At 44.8% G+C, this 24331-nt stretch overlaps 1 protein-coding gene across 1 annotated transcript in view; it reads left to right on the top strand.

Annotated features, from left to right (window-relative positions):
- rft1 (RFT1 homolog) overlaps positions 1–24331 on the top strand; it is a 67135-nt gene that overhangs the window by 17770 nt on the left and 25034 nt on the right. Inside the window, exons 4-8 of the mRNA XM_078543060.1 lie at positions 552–653; positions 10878–11012; positions 16678–16756; positions 21056–21106; positions 21926–22056. Coding sequence (XP_078399186.1) covers positions 552–653; positions 10878–11012; positions 16678–16756; positions 21056–21106; positions 21926–22056 — 498 coding nt within the window. The remainder of the gene's footprint in view (positions 1–551; positions 654–10877; positions 11013–16677; positions 16757–21055; positions 21107–21925; positions 22057–24331) is intronic.

Raw genomic sequence — 24331 nt, 5'->3', positions numbered from 1 at the left:
GGTTTGTGGTTCCGCGGGTCTGGGACAGGGGTCAGTCTCAGTGGTTTGTGGTTCCGCGGGTCTGGGACAGGGGTCAGTCTGAGTGGTTTGTGGTTCCGTGGGTCTGGGACAGGGGTCAGTCTGAGTGGTTTGTGGCTCCGCGGGTCTGGGACAGGGGTCAGTCTGAGTGGTTTGTGGTTCCGCGGGTCTGGGACAGGGGTCAGTCTGAGTGGTTTGTAGTTCCACGGGTCTGGGATAGGGGTCAGTCTGAGTGGTTTGTGGTTCCGCGGGTCTGGGACAGGGGTCAGTCTGAGTGGTTTGTGGTTCCGTGGGTCAGGGACAGAGGTCAGTCTCAGTGGTTTGTGGTTCCGTGGGTCAGGGACAGGGGTCAGTCTCAGTGGTTTGTGGTTCCGCGGGTCTGGGATAGGGGTCAGTCTGAGTGGTTTGTGGTTCCGCGGGTCTGGGATAGGGGTCAGTCTGAGTGGTTTGTGGTTCCGCGGGTCTGGGATAGGGGTCAATCTCAGTGGTTTCTTGGGTTTCATGCCTCGTCTGCACTTTTGTTTACATTGCAGGTGATTGCTGAAAGTCTGGCCATGGTTGCAAAGTGTGTGCTGACTGTTGTGTGCGTCACAATCGTACCACACTGGGGTCTCTACATATTCTCTCTGGCCCAGGTGGGTTGCCTTTATTTTGACTGACTTGATATCCTGAGCCCTGAGTTCAAAATTTATTAAAGGATAGCTGTCTACCCAAGACAAGTTTGTCGATCACATTTGGACAGACTGTCGCTTTTTCATGAGAGAATGATAATCATACCCAGTCTCGCCCTCCCCAGTGTTAAAGGGTTTGTCACTCTGGCGATGTTTTGATGAACAGAAACCCATGAGTGTGGTATTGCTGCAGGCTATGACCCATAATTAATCCCACTCCCCCCTGCTCTTTCCCAAAGCCCAGCGAATGTTCCAATTTCCTTTTGCAAGTTCCCATTGACTCTGCTTCCACCGTTTTTTCAGGCAACGTGTTCCAGATCACAACAACTTGCTGTGTAAAAAAAAAATCTCCTCATGTCACCTGGTTCTTTTGCCGAATCACCTTTAATCTATGTCCCTCTGATTCTTGACCCTTCCGCCACTGGAAACAGTTTCTCCTTATTTTCTCAATCAATACTCTTTAAGATTTTAAAGATTATCAAATCTCCCTTTAACTCTAAAATAAAGGCAAAATACTGTGGATGCTGGAAATCTGAAATGAAAACATAAAATGCTGGAAAAACTCAGCAGGTCTGACAGCATCTGTGAAGAAAGATACAGAGATAACTTTCCGGGTCCATATGACTCTTCTTCAGGTCTAAAGGGAGGTAGAGATGTGGTGAGATATATACTGATTAAGGGGGGTGGGACAGGTGAAGCTGGATAGAAGGCCAGTGATAGGTGGAGGCAAAGGAGAGATGGCAAAAGATGTCATAAACAAAAGGTCAAAGAGTTGTTAATGATGGTTGTACTGGCTAAAGGAGGTGCTAATGGTGACATTAAGGAAGCAAGATATGATAATGACCGGACCAGGGTAAGCATTCTGGAAAGTGACAGATGACCCTAATGAGGGTGGGGTGGGGGGAGAAACATCGAAAATAGGCTAAAAGCTGGGGATAAAACAATGAATGAAAATGGAAATAAATGTAAAAGCTAATAATAATGAAAATAAGTGGGAAAAGAAAAAAAATTAATGAAAATTTAAAAAAGATTAAAATAAAATAAAAATGAATATGGAGAAAAGGGGGATGAAAAAGGCGAATTTGTGGCCTGAAGTTGTTGAACTCAATTTTCAGTCCGGAAGGCTGTAATGTGCCTAGTCGGAAGATGAGGTGCTGTTCCTCCAGTTTGCATTGAGCTTCACTGGAACATTGCAGCAGGCCAAAGACGGACATGTGGGCATGAGAGCAGGGTGGAGTGTTGAAATGGCAAGAGACAGGAAGGTCTGGGTCATGCTCGCGGACAGACTGAAGGTGTTCCGAATAGCGGTCACCCAGTGTGCGTTTGGTCTCTCCAATGTAGAGGCGACTGCATTGGGAGCAGTGACTGCAGGAGACCAAATTGAGGGAAGTGCAAGTGAAATGCTGCTTCTCTTGAAAGGAGTGTTTGGGCCCGTGGATGGTGAGGAGAGGGGAAGTAAAGGGACAGGTGTTGCACCTTCTGCGGTTGTATGGGAAGATTCCTTCCTCTCCCTCCCAGAACCATGATAGGGTCCCCCTTGTCCTCACTTTTCACCCCACCAGCCTCCGCATTCAAAGGATCATCCTCTGCCATTTCCGCCAACTCCAGCATGATGCCACCGCCAAACACATCTTCCCTTCACCGCCTCCTCTGTGTGTTTTTCCGGGCTGGGTGTATTTGGGTGTTTTTCCGGGCTGGGTGTTTTTCCGGGCCGAGTGTACGTCAGTGTTTTTCCGGGCCGGGTGTGTTTGGGTGTTTTTCCGGGTCGGGTGTATTTCAGTGTTTTCCCGGGCCGGGTGTGTTTGGGTGTTTTTCCGGGCCGGGTGTATTTGGGTGTTTTTCCGGGCCGGGTGTATTTGGGTGTTTTTCCGGGCCGGGTGTATTTGGGTGTTTTTCCGGGCCGGGTGTATTCGGGTGTTTTTCCGAGCCGGGTGTGTTTGGGTGTTTTTCCGGGCCGGGTGTATTTCAGTGTTTTTCCGGGCCGGGTGTGTTCGGGTGTTTTTCCGGGCCGGGTGTATTCGGGTGTTTTTCCGGTCCGGGTGTATTCGGGTGTTTTTCCGGGTCGGGTGTATTTCAGTGTTTTTCCGGGTCGGGTGTATTTCGGTGTTTTTCCGGGCCGGGTGTATTCGGGTGTTTTTCCGGGCCAGGTGTATTTCAGTGTTTTTCCGGGCCGGGTGTATTCGGGTGTTTTTCCGGGTCGGGTGTATTCGGGTGTTTTTCCGGGCCGGGTGTATTCGGGTGTTTTTCCGGGCCGGGTGTATTTCAGTGTTTTTCCGGGCCGGGTGTGTTTGGGTGTTTTTCCGGGCCGGGTGTATTCGGGTGTTTTTCCGGGCCGGGTGTATTCGGGTGTTTTTCCGGGCCGGGTGTATTTCAGTGTTTTCCCGGGCCGGGTGTGTTTGGGTGTTTTCCCGGGCCGGGTGTGTTTGGGTGTTTTTCCGGGCCGGGTGTATTTGGATGTTTTTCCGGGCCGGGTGTATTTGGATGTTTTTCCGGGCCGGGTGTATTTGGATGTTTTTCCGGGCCGGGTGTATTTGGATGTTTATCCAGGCTGGGTGTATTTGGGTGTTTTTCCGGGCCGGGTGTATTTGGGTGTTTTTCCGGGCCGGGTGTGTTTGGGTGTTTTTCCGGGCCGGGTGTGTTTGGGTGTTTTTCTGGGCCGGGTGTATTTCGATGTTTTTCCGGGCCGGGTGTATTCAGGTGTTTTTCTGGGTCGGGTGTATTTCGGTGTTTTTCCGGGCCGGGCGTATTCGGGTGTTTTTCCGGGTCGGGTGTATTTCGGTGTTTTTCCGGGCCGCGTGTTTGCGGGTGTTTTTCCGGGCCGGGTGAGTTTGGGTGTTTTTCCGGGCCGGGTGTATTTGGATGTTTATCCACGATGGGTGTGTTTGGATGTTTTTCCGGGCCGGGTGTATTTGGGTGTTTTTCCGGGTCGGGTGTACCTTTACAAAATACATGTGGTGTAGGTACACCCACAGTGCTGTTACGAAGGGAGTTCCAGGGTTTTGACCCAGTGACTGTGAAGGAATGGCGATATATTTCTAAGTCAGGATTGTAATTCACTTGGAGGGGAACTTCCAGGTGGCTGTGTTCCCATCAGTCTGCTGCCCTTGTCCTTCTAGATGGTAGTGGTCGTAGGTTTGGAAGGTGCTATCTAAGGAGCCTTGGTGAATTCCTGCAGTGCACCTTGTAGATGGTACACACTGCTGCTACTGTGCTTTGGTGGTGGAGGGAGTGAATGGCTACAAATTACTACTATCATAACTTTTTAACAAATTCCCAAATTAATCTTCATTAAGGCACCAATAGACTTTAAGCAGACACCAGGCAAAGCATTTTCACCTTACAAATTCAAAATGACGTTCCTTTGAGTTAGGTTCCTTTGCAGACAGTTGTAGGCTTACAGCTGCTTTGATGTTACATGCCTCTGCTTTGCACACACACACACACCCCTCAGGTTATACCCAGCACTTCTCTTTGAATGCAAATTCTCATTGTATCACCAGGCCCTTTGAACTCCACCTCTTCTAACAATAAAACCCCTTTCATAGTACCAAATTTATTAGTAATATAAACATATTGCTTGGTGTCTCCTAGCTAGGTGCAAGATTTCACTCCCCTTCCTGAATGCTCTATTCAACAAAATGCCAATGTACTCTTGACCTCTGTGTTTATATCTCAAAGCTATGACACATCAAAGCACCCAGACTAGCTGGCTTTAATCCAATTAACACACACAGACTAAACCTCTATTTAAAAAAAATTACAATAATATTATATACATTAATAGCTTCATGACATCTCTCTTCCTATCGAAAAATGAACCGTCATAATTATAAAAGACAGCTTCAGTTTTAATAACCCATCTCACACTATCTCCTATACTTATTGCACTATTACCTTACCAGATGCATGTATCAACTTAATATATATACTCAAGTCCTTGGTATCAAGAGAAATCACTCCAGTTCAATGTCCAGGGTTTTAAAAATGTCCAATTTTCCTTTAAGCTTCAAACTCTTGATAACGCATCTGCGAACAGATTTTCTCTTCTGGCAATATGTATAATCCATAGATTAAACGGTTGTAATAATAGACTTCATCTGAAAAGTCTCGTATTTTTGTCCAGAAACTTTAAAGGATTATGGTCTGTACAAACAATTGTTTCTGATGACTGTGTGACCGCATCGCTTTTCCAAATCACTTTGACACTTGCTTGCAAGGTACCTCAATATTTTATTTAAATTTTAAAGCACTCCCTCATTATCCAATTTGATTAGAAGAAAATCAATTTCAGAACCCTGCACTTCTACCTTTATCTCATCATCCACCATCACTAACACCTCTTTCTGTTCCTTTTCCCTGTCAAAGTACTTTTTAAGCATACTTACATGGCACACCCTCTGCTTCTTTCTTCGATCTTGAATATTTATTAAATAATTTACTTCACTCAACTTCTTTTTAATCCTGTGAGGCCTACGAAATCTTGCATTTAATGAATCACCTAGTACTGGTAACAAAACTAGTACTTTCACTCCAGAAACAAAACTGTGAGTTTTAGCTTTCTTATCTGCCTTTGCTTTCATCACTTGCTGTGATGTCTTTAAATGTTCCCTAGCCAACTCACATGGTCTGTTCAATCTTTACCTGAAATTCGATATGTAATCCAGAAGAATAGTTTCTGAATTTTGACCCACCAATTTCTCATGAATCAATTTCAGTGGTCCCCTTACCTCATGACCATAAACTAGCTCAAACGAGCTAAAACCAGTTGATTGCATTAGGACCATCTCTAATAGCAAATAACAAAAATGGAATTTGACTCCTGATCTCATTGAATTTCCTAGGTAAACCTCCACAATCTTCTTTATTGTAATATTTCTTAAAGGTATCACTTCAGAAAACCTGGTAGACACATCCATTACTGTCAGTAAATACTGATTTCCACTTTTAGCCTTAGGGAGGGGTCAAACACAACCAATCATGACCCTGGCAAAAAGTTCTTCAAATGCTGGTATTGGGATTAAAGGCGCCGGCTTAATCGTTGCTTGCGATTTTCATGTTATTTGACATATATGACAGGTTCTACAGAATTTGACTACATCCCTAACAATCCTGGCCAAATAAAACCTCTGTATCTTTTCCTGTGTTTTCCTAATTCCTAAATGTACCCCCATTGGAATTTCATGAGCAATCCTCAGAAGCTCATTTCTATACCCTAATGGGATAACAATCTGATGCACCTCCCTCTAGCTTTCATTTGCTGAGATATGATCCGACCTCCACTTTTTCATTAAAATATCTCCCTGAAGGTAATAACATACTGGAATACATTTTGCTTCTGTTTCTGAATAAGCTTTCTGACAGAGATGTTTTAATTACAAATCATTTTTCTGTAACTCCACTAACAGAATCACAGAATATCTCAGTTCAGAAGAGGCCCATCGAGTCTGCACCGACATGTGAGAAACACTTGACCTACCTAGCTAATCCCATTTACCAGCACTTGGCCTCATAGCCTTGAATGTTATGATGTGCCAAGTGCTCATCCAGGTACTTTTTAAAAGGATGTGAGGCAACCCGCCTCCACCACCCTCCCAGACAGCGCATTCCAGACCGTCACCGCCCTCTAGGTAGAAAAAGTTTTCCCCCCACATCCCCCCCCACTAAACCTCCTGTCCTCACCTTGAACTCCCCCTCGCGACTGACCCATAAGACATAGGAGCAGAAATTAGGCCATTCGGCCCATCGAGTCTGCTCCGCCATTCAATCATGGCTGATAAGTTTCTCAACCCCATTCTCCAGCCTTCTCCCCATAACCTTTGATCCCCTTACCAATCAAGAACCTACCTACCTCGGTCTTAAATACACTCAATGACCTGGCCTCCACAGCCCTCTGTGGCAATGAATTCCATAGATTCACCACTCTCTGGCTAAAGAAGTTTCTCCTCATCAAAGTCTTACCTTTACTCTGAGGCTGTGCCCTCGGGTCTAGTCTCTCCTACTAATGGAAACATCTTCTCCACGTCCACTCTATCCAGGCCTTTCAGTATTCTGTAAGTTTCAATCAGATCCCCTCTCATCCTTCTAAACTCCATCGAGTATAGACCCAGATTCCTCAAACGTTGCTCATATGTTAAGCCTTTCATTCCTGGGATCGTTCTTGTGAACCTCCTCTGGACCCTCTCCAGGGCCAGCACATCCTTCCTGAGATACGGGCCTCAAAATTGCTCACGATATTCTAAATAACCTCCTTGAGTTAAACACTTCAGCTGAAATGTCCTGTATCCGTTCCTCCTGAACAATGTTATCAAACACAGTGTCAGCTAATTGGATTTTGACACCTTCTTCTTGACTTTGAACTGCCTGCCTTTCTCGTTTTTCTTGTTCTTTCCTATGAACCATTGATCTCATTACAACACAATCAGGAAACAATCCAGGATGTTCCTACTGTAACACTTCTGTTAAAACACTTCTACAGGCTGCTCAACTACCATGGGCATCACCCAAATTTTCGATCCAGCTACATCATTACACAGAATAAATTGAACCCCTGAATTGGGCATTTTTTCCACCACTTCAATTATAACTTCACCTGGCTTCTATTTGCTCTTTAAATTTACCTTCCACAATGGAATAGATTTAGCACCTCCATGAACCCCACTTATTATTACCTGCTCCTGCAACACTCCCTTTGAACAACAAATATCACTATCCCACAACATTAAGGATTGACTAGTCTCTGTGTCTCTTAATATTTTAACATCTTTACCTACTCCACCTGGTACACATGGAAAGACTTTCCCTTCACACACAAAATCTTTAAACATTTCTGCAACCTGCTCCTCAGAATTCTCTTGAGTAAACTATGAACACATTCCCACTTCTTCACCCATCACTGATTCTCCCTGTTTCACCTGTACACAAACCACAGGTTTCTCCTGTGCCTGAACCTCAGAACCCACAGTACTTTTACTTCCAGAGCTTTTCTGTACCCCAATAATTTGAACAGATGTTTCCTGCAATCTCCAACACACTGACTTCGTGTGCCCCACTTGAAAACACCTCAATTTTCGAATGTAATTTCTACCTTCAACACCTTCCTTTTTATTCTGAGAAAAAACTTCCTGGCAACTTCCAACTACTCTTTGCCTTCCCTGCCTGCCTGCCTTCCTTTCACCTTCCCACTTTTTATCCTTTTCCAATTTGAAAGGGTGATGAAAAAAAAGGTTTAGCTCTATGAACTAACTCAATCATCAGTTATCTCTGTGGCTTGTCTTACAGAATCAACCCTCTGTTCCTCTACATGAGTTGTCACTACCAAAGGGACTGAATCTTTAAATTCTTCCAAGAGAATGACTTCCCTTAGAGCTGCATATGTTGTCTCTATTTTTAACGCCCGTATCCACCAGTAAAAATTACTTTGTTTTACTCTTTCAAGCTCAATATAAGTTTGCCCAGGCCGTTTTCTCACATTCCTAAATTTCTGCCTGTATGCTTCAGGAACCAACTCATATGCACTCAAAATAGCCTTTTTCACCACATCATAATTCACCAACATTTCTTCTGATAGCGAAGCATTTACCTCAAGCCCCCTACCAAACAACTTAGATTGTAATAATAATGTCCAGTTTTCCTGTGGCCATTGATTTGTTTAGCTAGCTTCTCAAATGAGATAAAGAATGCTTCAATATCTTTTTCCTCAAACTTGGAAGAGTTTGTACAAATGTAAACATCTCTCCACTGGGTTCTACTCTGGAGATACGCCCTTCCTCACCTACTGGCATCTCCTTTTTAACTGCCAACATTTTCAGTTGGAACTCTCTTTTTCTCTTTCCTCCTTCGCTATCTTCACAATTTCTAATTCCCATTCTGGCTTTCTTTCGCTCTCCTGCCTTTCTACATGTTCCCTTTTAAAAGCCATTTCTCAGCTTCAGGCGTTTTTCTGTGTCAGGTGTATTTGGGTGTTTTTTCAGTTTGGGTGTTTTTCTGTGTCAGGTGTATTTGGGTGTTTTTCCCGTTTGGGTGTTTTTCTGTGTCAGGTGTATTTGGGTGTTTTTCCAGTTTGGGTGTTTTTCTGTGTCAGGTGTATTTGGGTGTTTTTTCAGTTCAGTTGTTTTTCTGTGTCAGGTGTATTTGGGTGTTTTTCCAGTTTGGGTGTTTTTCTGTGTCAGGTGTATTTGGGTGTTTTTCCCGTTTGGGTGTTTATCTGTGTCAGGTGTATTTGGGTGTTTTTCCAGTTTGGGTGTTTTTCTGTGTCAGGTGTATTTGGGTGTTTTTCCAGTTTGGGTGTTTTTCTGTGTCAGGTGTATTTGGGTGTTTTTCCAGTTTGGGTGTTTTTCTGTGTCAGGTGTATTTGGGTGTTTTTCTGTGTCAGGCATATTCGGGTGTTTTTCTATGTCAGATGTATTTGGGTATTTTTCCGTGTGGTGTATTTGGGTGTTTTTTCTGTGTCAGCTGTAGTTGGGTGTTTTTCCAGTTTGGGTGTTTTTCTGTGTCAGGTGTATTCGGGTGTTTTTCTGTGTCAGGTGTATTTGGGTGTTTTTCTGTGTCAGGTGTATTCGGGTGTTTTTCTGTGTCAGGTGTATTCGGGTGTTTTTCTGTGTCAGGTGTATTTGGGTGTTTTTCCAGTTTGGGTGTTTTTCTGTGTCAGGTGTATTTGGGTGTTTTTCCCATTTGGGTGTTTATCTGTGTCAGGTGTATTTGGGTGTTTTTCCAGTTTGGGTGTTTTTCTGTGTCAGGCGTGTTTGGGTATTTTTCTGTGTCAGGCGTGTTTGGGTGTTTTTCTATGTCAGGCGTGTTTGCATGTTTTTCTGTGTCAGGCATGTTTGGGTGTTTTTCTGTGTCAGGCGTGTTTGGGTGTTTTTCTGTGTCAGGCGTGTTTGCATGTTTTTCTGTGTCAGGCGTGTTTGGGTGTTTTTCTGTGTCAGGCGTGTTCGGGTGTTTTTCTGTCAGGCGTGTTTGGGTGTTTTTCTGTCAGGCGTGTTCGGGTGTTTTTCTGTCAGGTGTGTTCGGGTGTTTTTCTGTGTCAGGCGTGTTCGGGTGTTTTTCTGTGTCAGGCGTGTTCGGGTGTTTTTCTGTGCCAGGCGTGTTCAGGTGTTTTTCTGTCAGGTGTGTTCGGGTATTTTTCTTTGTCAGGTGTGTTCAGGTGTTTTTCTGTTTCAGGCGTGTTTGGATCTTTTTCTGTGTCATGCGTGTTTGGATCTTTTTCTGTGTCATGCGTGTTTGGGTGTTTTTCTGTGTCAGGCGTGTTTGGGTGTTTTTCTGTGTCAGGCGTGTTTGGGTGTTTTTCTGTGTCAGGCGTGTTCGGGTGTTTTTCTGTGTCAGGCGTGTTTGGGTGTTTTTCTGTGTCAGGCGTGTTTGGGTGTTTTTCTGTGTCAGGCGTGTTCGGGTGTTTTTCTGTGTCAGGCGTGTTCGGGTGTTTTTCTGTGTCAGGTGTGTTTGGGTATTTTTCTATGTCAGGCGTGTTTGGGTGTTTTTCTGTCAGGCGTGTTTGGGTGTTTTTCTGTCAGGCGTGTTTGCGTGTTTTTCTGTCAGGCGTGTTTGGGTGTTTTTCTGTCAGGCGTGTTCGGGTGTTTTTCTGTCAGATGTTTTTGCTCTGGATTCTGGCTCCCTCTAGTGGTGCAGCTGTTTTACTCACTTGGCACTTCCAAGCATGAGGGTAGTTTGCCAATAAAATATTAGGTTATTTCTCCAGATCGTATAATATTTCAATACATTTTGAATCACACAGATTGTCCTAAAATAAGGATGATTTATGATTGTTTAATCTTGGCATGTGGGCATTTATAGGTCCCCATGTTTGATGCAACTGAATATCTCGTTAGAATTGCCGATGATCATACTGGGTTCTGCCAGGACTGCTTGGCTCCTGTCCTCATTACAGCTTTACAACAAAGGCAGACCCTGCAACATTGGCCTCCTGTAACACTGGCAATTATTTTGGCCATTACCCTGTCCCTGGACACTGGATGGGGACACTGGGCAGGTAGGGTGGACCCAATGCTGGGTTGGAGGGCGATGCTGGGCTGAGTGTGGTCCACCTGTCGGGGGAGATAGCTGGTTGTGGGGAGGCTGATGGCTATAGGAAATGCCCCGACAAGGCAGCTCCTTTCCCTATGATTTGTTTGCAGTCATTGGCTGCCATGATCTCTGTAAACCGAGGTTAACCTGACCATTTTCTTTCTCTGACAGCTGCTGTACTCGAGCTGCATCCTCGCTTATTATGTGCTGTATTTTGTAAAATTTATTGGTTCACTGGAAGCACAAAGAAAATCTTTCCCCCTCTCCAAAGTGAGCGACCTAATGCCTAAATATCTCCATCACCAGGTAAGTGATGTGATCCGCAATCGCCATTCAGCAGCAACACCCCGCCTCCCCTCCCCAGTCACTCTTCATTTCTCCCCCACTCACCGTTCACTCCCCCCACTCGCCGTTCACTCCCCCCCCACTCGCCGTTCACTCCCTCCCACTCGCCGTTCACTCCCTCCCACTCGCCATTCACTCCCTCCCCCACTCGCCGTTCACTCCCCCCACTCGCCATTCACTCCCTCCCACTCGCCATTCACTCCCCCCAACTCGCCGTTCACTCCCCCCCCACTCGCCGTTCACTCCCTCCCCCACTCGCCATTCACTCCCTCCCACTCGCCATTCACTCCCTCCCCCACTCGCCGTTCACTCCCCCCACTCGCCATTCACTCCCTCCCACTCGCCATTCACTCCCCCCCACTCGCCATTCACTCCCCCCCACCCCCCCACTTGCCGTTCACTCTCCCCCACTCACCGTTCACTCCCCCCCACTTGCCATTCACTCCCGCCCCCGCCCCCCCACTCGCCGTTCACACCCCCCCACTCACCGTTCACTCCCCCCCACTTGCCATTCACTCCCCCCCCCCCTCCACTCGCCGTTCACACCCCCCCACTCACCGTTCACTCTCACCCCCCACTTGCCATTCACTCCCCCCCACTCGCCGTTCACTCCCCCCCACTCGCCATTCACTCCCCCCCACTCGCCGTTCACTCCCCCCCCACTCACCGTTCACCCCCCCCCACTCGCCGTTCACTCCCCCCCACTCACCGTTCACTCTCCCCCCCACTCGCCGTTCACTCCCCCCCACTCGCCGTTCACTCCCCCCTACTCACCGTTCACTCTCCCCCCCCACTCGCCGTTCACTCCCCCCCACTCGCCGTTCACACTCACCCCCCACTCACCATTCATTCCACCCCCACTCACCATTCATTCCACCCCCACTCACCATTCATTCCACCCCCACTCACCATTCATTCCACCCCCACTCACCGTTCATTCCACTCCCCCCACTCGATGTTCAATCCCCCCTCCCGCCAAACATGTCGGCAAATTTCTGAGAGCATAAACAATAGGGAAGCACCAGTTGGAGACTTCAGCTACCCTAATATCAACTGGGATACGAACAGTGTGAAAGGCATAGAAGACACAAAATTCTGGAACTACATTCAAGAGAATATTTTTAGTCAGCACGTAACAAACCCAACAAGACGGGGCGCAATTCTAGATTTAGTCTTAGGAAATGAAGCTAGGCAAGTGGATGAAGTAGCAGTGGGGACTGTTTTGGAGATAGTGGCCATAATACAGTTAGATTTAGCATCATTCTGGAAAAGGACAAAGATAGAACAGGAGTTAAAAGTTCTAAATTGGGGGAAGACAAATTTGACAAAGCTGAGGGGTGAACTGGCGAGAGTGGACTGGATACTGGATACACTGTCAAATCAGTGGGAGGTATTCAAAAGCGAGATTCTACGGACACAGTGTAGACATGTCCCCACAAAGAACAAGGACGGCACTGCCAAATCTAGAGCCCCCTGGTTATCCAGAAGCATACAGGGTAAGGTAAAGCAGCAAAAGAAAGCTTATGATGGTAACAAAAGACTTGATATTGTAGAAAACCTAGAGGAGTATAGAAAGTTCAAGGGCAAAGTAAAAAATGGAAATTCAGAAAGCAAACTAACTATAGGAAAAAATATTGGCAGGTAAAATCAAAGAAAACCCATAGATGTTTTACCAGTACATTAAAAGCAGAAGAATAACTAAGGAAAGGGTCGGGCCTGTCAGAGATGTACATGGTAACTTGTGTGTTAATGCTGAAGAAGTGGGCAGGGTTCTCAGTGTGTACTTTGTCTCTGTCTTCGCTAAGGAGAGGGATGATGCAGACATTCTAGTTAAAGAGGAGCAGTGTGAAATATTAGATACAATAAGCATAATGAGAGAGGAAATACTGGAGGAACTGACATCCTTGCAGGTGGATACGTCATCAGGGCCAGATGGATTGTATCCCAAGTTGTTAAAGAAAGCCAGGAGCAAATAGCAGATGCTCTGAGGATCATTTTCCAATCCTCACTAGATACAGAGGATTGTACCAGAGAATTGGAGGTCTGTGAATGTTGTACCATTATTTAAAAAGGGTGCGAGGGATAGGCCAGAAAATTAAGGCCAGTCAGCCTGACTTCAGTGGTGGCAAATTATTGGAATCAATTCGGAGAGACAGGATAAACTGTCACTCAGTAAGGCACAGATTGATCAGGGACAGTCAACATGGTTTTGTTAGGGGAAGATCGTGGCTTACTAACTTAATAGAATTTTTTGATGAACTAACAAGGAGGATTGATGAGGGTAGTACAGTGGATGTTGTCTACATGGATTTTAGGAAAGCATTTGACAAGGTCCTACATGGCAGACTGGTCAAAAAAGTGAAATCCCATGGGATACAGTTAGATTCAAAATTGGCTCAATGATAGGAAACAAAGGGTAATGGTCGATGGATGTTCTTGCGAATGTAAAACAGTTTCCAGTGGTGCTCCACAGGGCTCAGTGTTGAGGCCCTTGCTGTTTGTTGTATATATTAACGATTTGGACATAAATGTGGGAGGCACGATTAGGAAATTTGCAGATGACACAAAAATTGGCCGTATAGTTGATAGTGAAGAGCATAGCTGTCGACTTCAGAATGATATCAATGGTTTAGTTGAGTGGGGGGAAAAGTGCAAATGGAATTCAACCCAGAGAAGTGTGAGGTAATGCATTTGGGGAGGGCAAACAAAGCAGGGGAATACTCAATAAACAGAAGGATATTGAGAGGGGTTGAGGAAGTGAAAGACCTTGGAATGCATGTCCACAGGTCCCTGAAGGACCTGGTGGACAAGGTGGCAAAGGAAGCATATGGAATGCTTTCCTTTATTGGACGAGGTATTGAATATAAAAGCAGGGATGTAATGCTGGAACTGTATAAAATGCTGGTTAGGCCACAGCTGGAATTTTGTGTACAGTTCTGGTCACCACGTTACATGAAGGACATAATTGCTCTGGCGAGAGTGCAGAGGAGATTTACAAGAATGTTGCCAGGGCTTGAAAATTGCAGCAATGAGGAGAGATTGGATAGGCTGGGGTTGTTTTCCTTAGAACAGAGGAGGCTGAGGGGTGACCTGATTGAGGTGCACAGGATAATGAGGGAGCTAGATAGGAAAGACCTGTTTCCCCAAGCTGAGGGCATAGATTTAAGGTGATTGGTAGAAGGATTAGAGGGGACATGAGGAAAAACTTTTGCACCCAGAGGGTGGTGGGTGTCTGGAATTCACTGCCTGAATTGATGGTTGAGGCTGAAACGCTCAACACATTTAAAAGGTACCTGGATCTGCATCTGAAGCGCTGTAACCTGCAAGGCTACGGACCAGGGGCTGGGAAGTGGGATTAAAATCAGCGGCTAGTTTCTTTTTTTTTCTCTTTTGTGGTTGGCATAGACACAATGGGCTGAATGGCCTCTCTGTTTGCTGTAACTTTTTGATTGTTCTATCTGTCCTGATGAGCCCAAGACATAAAGCTTTGACAGCATGTCTTTTTTTCAGAAATACTCAAGTTCTGTACCACCGAGCAACTATTAATAATAGAGTTCAAATAGTCATTTGGTAGTTTGATTTGAAAAAGGTGGGATGTGTGCACATGCTCTTTCTGTCTGCAAAGGACAGGGCCCTGTGTATTAATATATGTAGCTTCTAGAAATGATAGATTGGGAAATGTTGATGTACAAAGGGACCTGGGTGTCCTTGTACACCAATCACTGAAAGCAAGCATGCAGGTGCAGCAAGCAGTTAAGAAGGCAAATGGTATGTTGGCCTTCATTGCGAGAAGACTTAAGTACAGGAGTAAGGATGTCTTACTGCAGCTGTACAGGGCCTTGGTGAGACCACACCTGGAGTATTGTGTGCAGCCTTGGTCTCCTTACCTAAGAAAGGATATACTTAGAAACATATGAAACATAGAAAATAGAAGCAGGGATAGATCATTCAACCCTTCAAGCCTGCTCCGCCATTCAATATGATCATGGCTGATCCTGTATCTGAATGCCACAGTCCTTCTTTCTCTCCTTACCCCTTGATGCTTTTAGAGTCCAGAAATCTATCTATTTCCTTAAATATATTCAGTGACTTGGCCTCCACAGCCTCTGTGGTAGAGAATTCCACAGGTTCACCACCCTCTGAGTGAAGAAGTTTTTCCTCACCTCAGTCCTAAATGACCTGCTCTGTATCCTGAGACTGTGACCCCTTGTTCTAGACTCCCCCCCCCCCCGCCCACAGCCAGAGGAAACATCATCTCCGCATCCAGTCTGTCCAGCCCTGTCAGAATTTTATACATTTCCATGCGATCCCCTCTCGTTCTTCTAAAACTCCAGTGAATACAGGCCCAGTCGACCCAATCTCTCCTCATGTGACAATTCTGCCATCCCAGGAATCAGTTTGGTGAACCTTCGCTGCATTCCTCCTTCACTCATGCATGCTAAAAGCTACATATAATAATAGATAAGTCCCTGTCCTTTGCAGACAGAGAGAACATGTACACACATTGTGCCTTTTTCAACTAAACAAAATAGGCAACTGCCATTCTCCGGTTCATTCCCCAGGGCAATGTCTTGCCCAATCAGAATCAGCCTGCTTGGTTTGAATTTAAACAAAGCTTGGCAGTTAACTGTCAGTTATCAGTTAGCTGGTGCATTCTCCATGGCAACACCTCTACCAATCAGAGTCCACTTGCCAACCAGTCAACACTCTCTTCTCATGCAGCATAAATTGTTCTAAAAACAGAAATTGCTGGAAAAACCCAGCAGGTCTGGCAGCATCTGTGGGGAGAGAAGCAGAGTTAATGTTTTGAGTCTATGTGCCTTCCTCAGAGCCATATGGACTCGAAACGTTATCTCTGTTTCTCTCTCCACAGATGCTGCCAGATCTGCTGAGTTTTTCTAGCATTTCCTGTTTTTATTTCAGATTTCCAGCATCTGTAATATTTTGCTTTTATTTCACTACAAATTGTTGTACCCTTAATAATTTGATATTCTTGTGAATTGTCTGGAAGACGAAAAGCTTTGACAACGAAAACTCAAATAATGGAGTTATTGACTAATTACAGTAATCAATTTCTATCAATGAGTCTACAACACCTAGACATGAGGTATGGAAAACCCCCAGTGATGAAGAGCATAGGGAACCATAGCCCCAATGTCACCTGTTCCTCCCAAGCTCACTCCACTCACCACATATAGTAGGTCCCAAAATGTTAATTTCTGAGGGAAATTTCTCTAATTTGCATTTGATGAATGAACAATGATGGAGTGACAAGAGGAACTGGTTTAATTACTACAGCGGTGTCAGAGCAAGGAATGCAAAGCTGTCTTGAAATGATCTGTGTGCCCGTTTCCTGCCGATATTTAATTAATTATAACAGCCACAGTTTAGAGGTGGTAAAAGGACTAGCTGAGCTGTGCTTCTCTGTTGTCCTCAACTTAGACATAATAGTAACAGTGATAAACAGTTTGATTTGTAGCCATACAAGTTGGAATCTCGCTTGGTGAAATCGCTAAACACGTGACATAAAATGTCCGGGCTTAACTTCAGATTTGTTTGGAAGCAGTTTTAATTTCTTGTGTGTTTTTATATAAATATATTCCTGCTAACTGATTTTACATTTCAGCCTGTTATTGATCCAAGACTGGCCATCCTGACTTGGACTTTCTACAAACAATCCTTCCTCAAACAAGTCCTGACAGAAGGTATGAATCGCTTGTGGGCAAGGGTCACATGACTTTAAACTGTTCATCTCCTGTAATAAAGCCGTAGATTTATTCTGTACATGTCTCTCTGTATTTACACCATCTCTAAAGATGCAGAAGCATGTCTGTGTATCAGAATGACAATATCTTCAGACGTTGAATGATATTTTGTGTCTGTCTTCACAGTAGAAGACACAAATTACATTCTAGAAATTGAGGTACCCAAGGGGTTGATAAGAGTAAGAAACTTAAAGTGCTTAATATCAGCAGAGAAAAAATATTAGAGAAACTTAGAGTCATAGGATTATTTATGGCAAAGAAAGAGACCATTCAGCCCATCGAGTCCATGCTGGCCCCCTGCGGAGCAATCCAGTCAGTTCTACGTTGCAGTGGCACTGCAAGTCTATTTTGTTCAAGTGTCCATCCAGTTTCCTTTTGAGATCATTGATTGTTTCCATTTCCACTAGCCTCGTGAGTTTGAGGTCATTGCTAATCTCTGCTTAAATCAAAATGTTCATCCTCACATTACCCATATATCTCTTTCCCAACAGATCTTGCACAAGCAGGAAATGGAAAGAGTTTATCTAAGCCTGTCATAATCTTGTACACCTCGATGAAATCTCCCCTCAATCTCTTTTGCTCCAAGGATAATAAGCCCAGCCTTTCCAATCTAACCTTTTAACAAAAGACACACACCCCATCTCTGGAACTGTTCCGTAAATCTCTTCTGCACTCTCTCAAGGATCTTCACATTTTTCCTCAAGTGTGGAGACTTGCTATAACACTGCTCCCTCTCCGACTCACTCTCGCACTGCTCCCCTTCACACTCACTCTCGCACTGCTCCCTCTCAGACTCACTCTCACACGGCTCCCTCTCCGACTCACTCTCACACTGCTCGCTCTCAGACTCACTCTCGCACTGCTCCCTCTCCGACTCACTCTCGCACTGCTCCCCTTCACACTCACTCTCGCACTGCTCCCTCTCAGACTCACCCTCACACTGCTCCCTCTCCGACTCACTCTCGCACTGCTCCCTCTCAGACTCACTCTCGCACTGCTCCCTCTCAGATTCACTCACACACTGCTCCCTCTCAGACTCACTCACACACTGCTCCCTCTCAGACTCACTCACACACTGCTCCCTCTCAGACTCACTCTCGCACTGCTCCCTCTCAGACTCACTCTCGCACTGCTCCCTCTCCGACTCACTCTCGCACTGCTCCCTCTCAGACTCACTCACACTGCTCCCTCTCCCACACAGAAGGTGATGGTAATGCCATTGGACGATGGTTGGATTCTCCCTTGTTGGAGATGGTCATTGCCTGACACTTGTGTGATGCGAATGTTACTTGACGGCCCAAGCCTGGATATTGTTGAGGTCTTGCTGCATTTGGACATGGACTGCTTCAGTATCTGAGGAGTCGCGAATGGTGCTGTACGTTGTGCAATCATCAGCAAACATCCCCACTTATGATGGAAGGAAGGTCATTGATGAAGCAGCTGAAGATGGCTGGGCTGAGGACACTACCTTTAAGCAGTCCGTGTCCAAATGCAGCATTATCTTGGCTTGGGCTGACAAGTGGCAAGTAACATTCGTGCCACACAAGTGCTAGGCAATGACCATCTCCAACAAGAAAGAATCTAACTACCGCCATGATGTTCAATGGCATTACCATCATTGAATCCCCCACTATCAACATCCTGGGGGTTACCATTGACCAGAAACTGAACTGGACTAGCCATATAAATACTGTGGCTACAAGAGCAGGTCAGAGGCTAGGAATCCTGTGATGAGTAACTCACCTCCTGACCCCCCAACCCCTGTCCACCATCTACAAGGCACAAGTCAGGAGTGTGATGGAATACTTCCCACTTGCCTGGATGAGTGCAGCTCCCCCAACACTCAAGAAGCTTGACACCATCCAGGACAATGCAGCCCGCTTGATTGGCACCCCATCCACAAACATTCACTGCCTCCACCACCGACGTACAGTAGCAGCAGTGTGTACCATCTACAAGATGAACTGCAGGGATTCACCAATGTTCCTTCGACAACACCTTCCAAACCCACGACCACTACCATCAAGAGGGACAAGGGCAGCAGATACATGGGAACACCACCTCCTGAAAGTTCCCCTCCAAGTCACTCGCCATCCTGACTTGGAAATATATCGGCCATTCCTTCACTGTCACTCAGTCAAAATCCTGCAACTCCCTCCCTAACAGCACTGTGGGTGTACCTACACCACATGGACTGCAGCGGCTCAAGAAGGCAGCTCACCACCACCCTCTCAAGGGGAATTAGGGATGGACAATAAATGCTTGTCCAGCAAGTGAAGCCCACATCCCCTGAATGAATAATAAAAAAAAGGAAAAAAGTTAAAACCAACAAATCCGCAGGAACTGATGCCCTATTAGGTTCCTAAAAGATGTAGCTGCAGAGATAGTTAATGCAATGGCGATGATTTTCCAAAATTCCCTCGATTCTAGAACCATCCCAGTGGAATGTAAGGCAGCAAATCTAACACTTCTATTCAAGAAAGGAGGGAGAGAGAAAACAGGGAATTACATGCTTGTTAGTCTCTGGGAGATAATAATAAATAATATCTATTATGAAAGAAGTCTTAACAAAACACTAAGGAACTCATAGCATGACCATACAAAGGCAACATGGTTTCATGAAAGAGTAGTCATATTTGGCAAATTGATTGAGAACTTTTTGAGTAACTAGTAGGGTAGATAAGAGGGAACAGTAGATGTCATTGCTTGGATTTCTAAAAGACATTCGATAAGGTATCAGATCAAAGGTTAAACAGACAGGAAGCAAGAAGTAGGCATAAACGGGACAATTTCAAGTTGGCAGGCTATAACTGGTGGAGTGCCATGATGATCAGTGCTTGAGCCTCAGCTATTTACAATTTATTAATGACTTAGACGAAGAAACCGAGTAATGCATCCAAGTTTACTGACAATACAAATGGTGGGAATGTGAGTGGTGAGGTGGACACTAAAACATAGAAACATAGAAAATGTCATTTGGTCATTTGACCTTTTGAGCCTGCTCTGCCATTCAATTTGATCATGGCTGATCCTCTATCTCAACGCCGTATTCCCGCTCTCTCCCCATACCCCTTGACGCCTTTAAAAGTCCAGAAATCTATCTATTTCCTTCTTAAATATATTCAGTGACTTGGCCTCCACAGCCTCCTGTGGTAGATAATTCCACAGGTTCACCACCCTCGGAGTGAAGAAGCTTCTCCTTATCTCAGTTCTAAATGGCCTGCCCCTTATCCTGAGACTTTGACCCCTTGTTCTAGATCCCCCAGCCAGAGGAAATATCATCCTTGCATCCAGTCAGTCCAGCCCTGTCAGAATTTTATGCATTTTAATGAGACCCCCTCTCATTCTTCTAAACTCCAGTGAATATAGGCCTAGCCGACCCAATCTCATACAACAATCCCACCATCCCAAGAATCAGTCTGGTGAACCTTCGCTGCATTCCCTCTATGGCAAGTATATCCTTTCTTAGGTAAGGAGGCCAAAACTGCACACACTACTCCAGGTGTGGTCTCACCAGGGCCTTGTATAACTGCAGTGAGATATCCTTGCTCCTGTACTCAAGTCCTCTCACAATGGAGGCCAACATACCATTTGCCTTCCGAACTGCTTGCTGCACCTACATGCTTGCTTTCAGTGATTGGTGTACAAGGACACCCAGGTCCCTTTGTGCATCAACATTTCCCAATCTATCACCACTTAAATATTACTTTGCCATTCTGTTTTTCCTACCGAAGTGGATAACTTCACACTTATCCAAGTTATACTGCATCTGCCATGTATTTGCCACTCACTCAGCCTGTCTAAATCGCCTTGAAGCCTCTTAACATCTTCCTCATCGCTCACATTCCCACCAAGTTTTGTGTCATCAGCAAAAGGCTGCAAAGTGATATAGACAGCTTAAGTAAGTGGGCAACAAGATGGCAGATGGAGTACAATGTGGGGAAGTGTGGGAGGTTGTTCACTTTGGTTGTAAGATTGGAAAAGCAGAATATATTTTACAAGGCATGAACTTTAATGTTCAGAGGGATTTGGGTGTACTCATGCAAGGAGCACAAAGTAAACAGGCAGGTACATCAAGCAATTAGGAAGGCAAATGGCATGTTGGTCTTCATTGCAAGAGGATTGGGGTACAGCAATAAAGAAGTCTTACTACAATTGAATATATTCACTATAAAACCACAAAACTCTGGGGCTTGTGACAAGTTTTTATAATTCTCTTATATTGTGTTTGTATTGCAGGTGAACGATACATCATGACTTTTCTAAATGTATTAAATTTTGGAGATCAAGGTGTGTTCATTATTTTCTTGATACAATTTGTCTAATTGAATTTTACATGTTATTACAAAGCTGGGCAGTGGTCTTGTAATGATATTCCTCTGTTTTACTGAGGCTGTCGCAATATGGAAGCAGTATTCCCAATGGATCATAAAAGCAAAATACTGCGGATGCTGGAAATCTGAAACAAAACATTTGTTTCTCTCTCCACAGATGCTGCTAGACCTGCTGAGTTTTTCCAGCATTTTCTGTTTTTGTTCCCAATGTACCAGCTTGGCTCACTGGTAGCTGGTGGGACTGTCAGCTTGTGAGTCCAAGATGGTAGGAACTAAGCACATAATTTCAGCCAAGACCCCAGTGCCATGCAGAGGAAGCGCAGGCACCTCAGTGTCATGTGCAATTCAGGGTCATTAAGTCACACTCTGGGTCAGAATGGGGAGAGTGGGCCCCTCTCAGTCGAGGATCAGGTTGCTGACCAATACCTGAAAGGAATAATGTGTGAACCTTGTAGGAACTGTGAATCTCACTTGTTGAGACTGGCCAGAGGCCTGGTTTTGTGCTGTGATTTTTTAGACTGTTCACTGGTGTAATTGGTGACTGCATACAGCTGAAATGATTACTGTTTTCATGAAGCAGTGGAGGTGGGGAGAGAGAAACATGTAATTGAATCTCAAACCCCAGCCAATGTCTGTGTACCCCGCAGTTCATGTTGTCCCTGTTGCTGTTTCACAGACTGTTCCTAGAGCTGAGCCCAGTCTTCAGCGGACTGCAGACAATACACCGTCTTTTCAATTTGGTTGGTTGGCTGTTAATTGGTGCTCTTTGGTGCAGGTGTATATGACATTGTGAATAATCTGGGGTCGCTGGTGGCCAGGTTTGTCTTCCTTCCCATTGAGGAGAGCTTCTACATTTTCTTTGCCAAAGTGCTTGAGCGAGGGAAGGACATTGGACACCAGAAACAGGTAATGTATTGCTGCTACTAGCATTGTGTTGTGGTGTCTCAGGGTCCAGTTACTGTACTACTGTTAATAAGTTGCATCTCTCTTCAATAAAGAAGACAATTTTTAAAAATTTATTAGTTCATGGGATGTGGGCGTTGCATTTATTGCCCATCCCTAATTGCCCTTGAGAAGGTGATGGTGATGGCCTTCTTGAACCGCTACAGTCCATATGCCAATGTTGCAGTAGAGGAGGAGGCAGTAGCTATATTGGATAAGATAAATAGATAAACGGGAGTATTTAAAAGGTTACCAAAGTAGAAAAGGCACCCGATCTGGATGGGATGGGATGCATGCTGAAAGAGTGGAAACACTGGAGGCTCTGGCCACAGTTTTTCAATTCTCCTTGGGTTTGAGTGGTGCCAGAAGACAGGAGGATTGCAAATATTACATTCGTGTTTAAAAAGGGGAGAAGGATAAACCCAGTAACAACATGTTGGTCAGCCTAACAACAGTGGTGGGAAAACTTTTAGAGACATTAATCCAGTACAAAATTAATTGATATTTGGAAAAGTATGAGTGAATAAATAAAAGTCAGCATGAGTTTATCAAAGGCAGATTGAGTTCTTTCATAGAGTAATGGAGAGGGTTGATGAGGGTAATGTAGTTGATGTCGCATATTGGGACTTTGGAAAGGCATTTGACAAAATGTCATCTACCTGATGCGTTATCAAAATTGAAGCCAGTGGGATTAAAGGGACAGTGACTGTGCGACTAATGAAGGGACTGAAAGCAGAGAGTGACCGTGAATGCTGGTTTTTCAGACTGGAGGGAAGTATATTGTGAGATTTCCCAGGGTCGGTATTGGGACCATTGTCTTTTTGATATATATTAATAATTTAGACTTGGGTATTCAGAGCATAATTTTAAAGTTTGCAGATGACTTACAACTGGGAACTGTAGTAAACAGTGAGGAGTATAGTAACAGACTTCAGGAGGACATGGACAAACTGGTGAAATGGGCAGACACATGGCAGACGAAATTTAACGTAGAGAAGTGTCAAGTGATACCTTGTGGTAGGAAGAAGGAGGAGAGAGAACATACACTAAATGGTACAGTTATAATGGGGGTGCAAGGGTAGGAGACTTGCAGATGTATGTACACAAATCTTTGAAAGTGGCAGGATAAAAAGTCTTTTAAAAAAGCAGTTGGGATCTTGGATCTCTAAACTGATCCATAGAGTACAAAAACAAGGAAGTCATGCTAAACCTTTATAGAATAACGATGAGGGCCCAGTTGAGGTATTGTATTAATTCTTGGTACCGCATTCTTGGAAGGTCTTGGGGAGAATGCAGAGGAGACATACCAGGGATGAGGGACTTCAGTAACATGGAGTGACTGGAGAAACTCGGATTGTGCTGAGTCGAAGATATTAATGTGGGGATTTAATTGAGATAGAGCCATAGAACCATAGAACACTGCAGCACAGAAAACAGGCCATTCGGCCCTTCTAGTCTGTGCCGAAATATTATTCCGCTAGTCCCATTGACCTGCACCTAGTCCATAACCCTCCAGACCTCTCCCATCCATGTATCTATCTAATTTATTCTTAAAACTTAAGAGTGAGCCCGCATTTACCACATCAGATGGTAGCTCGTTCCACACTCTCACCACTCTGAGTGAAGTTCCCCCTAATGTTCCCCCTAAACCTTTCCCCTTTCACCCTAAAGCCATGTCCTCTCGTGTTTATTTCTCCTAATCTAAGTGGAAAGAGCCTACTCGCATTTACTCGGTCTATACTCCTCACAATTTTGTAAACTTCTATCAAATCTCCCCTCATTCTTCTACGCTCCAAGGAATAAATTCCTAACTTGTTTAATCTTTCCCTGTAACTCAACTCCTTAAGACCCGGCAACATCCTAGTAAATCTTCTCTGCACTCTCTCAATCTTACTGATATCCTTCCTGTAGTTAGGCGACCAGAACTGCACACAATACTCCAAAGTTGGCCTCACCAATGTCTTATACAACCTCACTATAACATCCCAACTCCTATACTCAATACTTCGATTTATGAAGGCCAGTATGCCAAAAGCTTTCTTTACAACCTTGTCTACCTGTGACGCCACTTTCAGGGATGTTTAAAATCATTAAGCATTTTGATAGAGTAAATAAGGAGAAGTTTTTCCTATTGACAGGATAGTAACCAGAGGGACAGAGATTTAAGGTAATTGGGAAAAGAACCAAAGGGGAGATGGGAATCTTCTCACACAGTGAGTTGTTATGATCTGGAATACGG

The sequence above is a fragment of the Cetorhinus maximus genome, chromosome 6 (genome assembly GCF_964194155.1).
Source record: "Cetorhinus maximus chromosome 6, sCetMax3.hap1.1, whole genome shotgun sequence".
Classification (NCBI taxonomy): Eukaryota; Metazoa; Chordata; class Chondrichthyes; order Lamniformes; family Cetorhinidae; genus Cetorhinus; species Cetorhinus maximus.
Note: the sequence above shows the minus strand (reverse complement) of the source record. Positions and strands in the feature narration are given on the sequence as shown.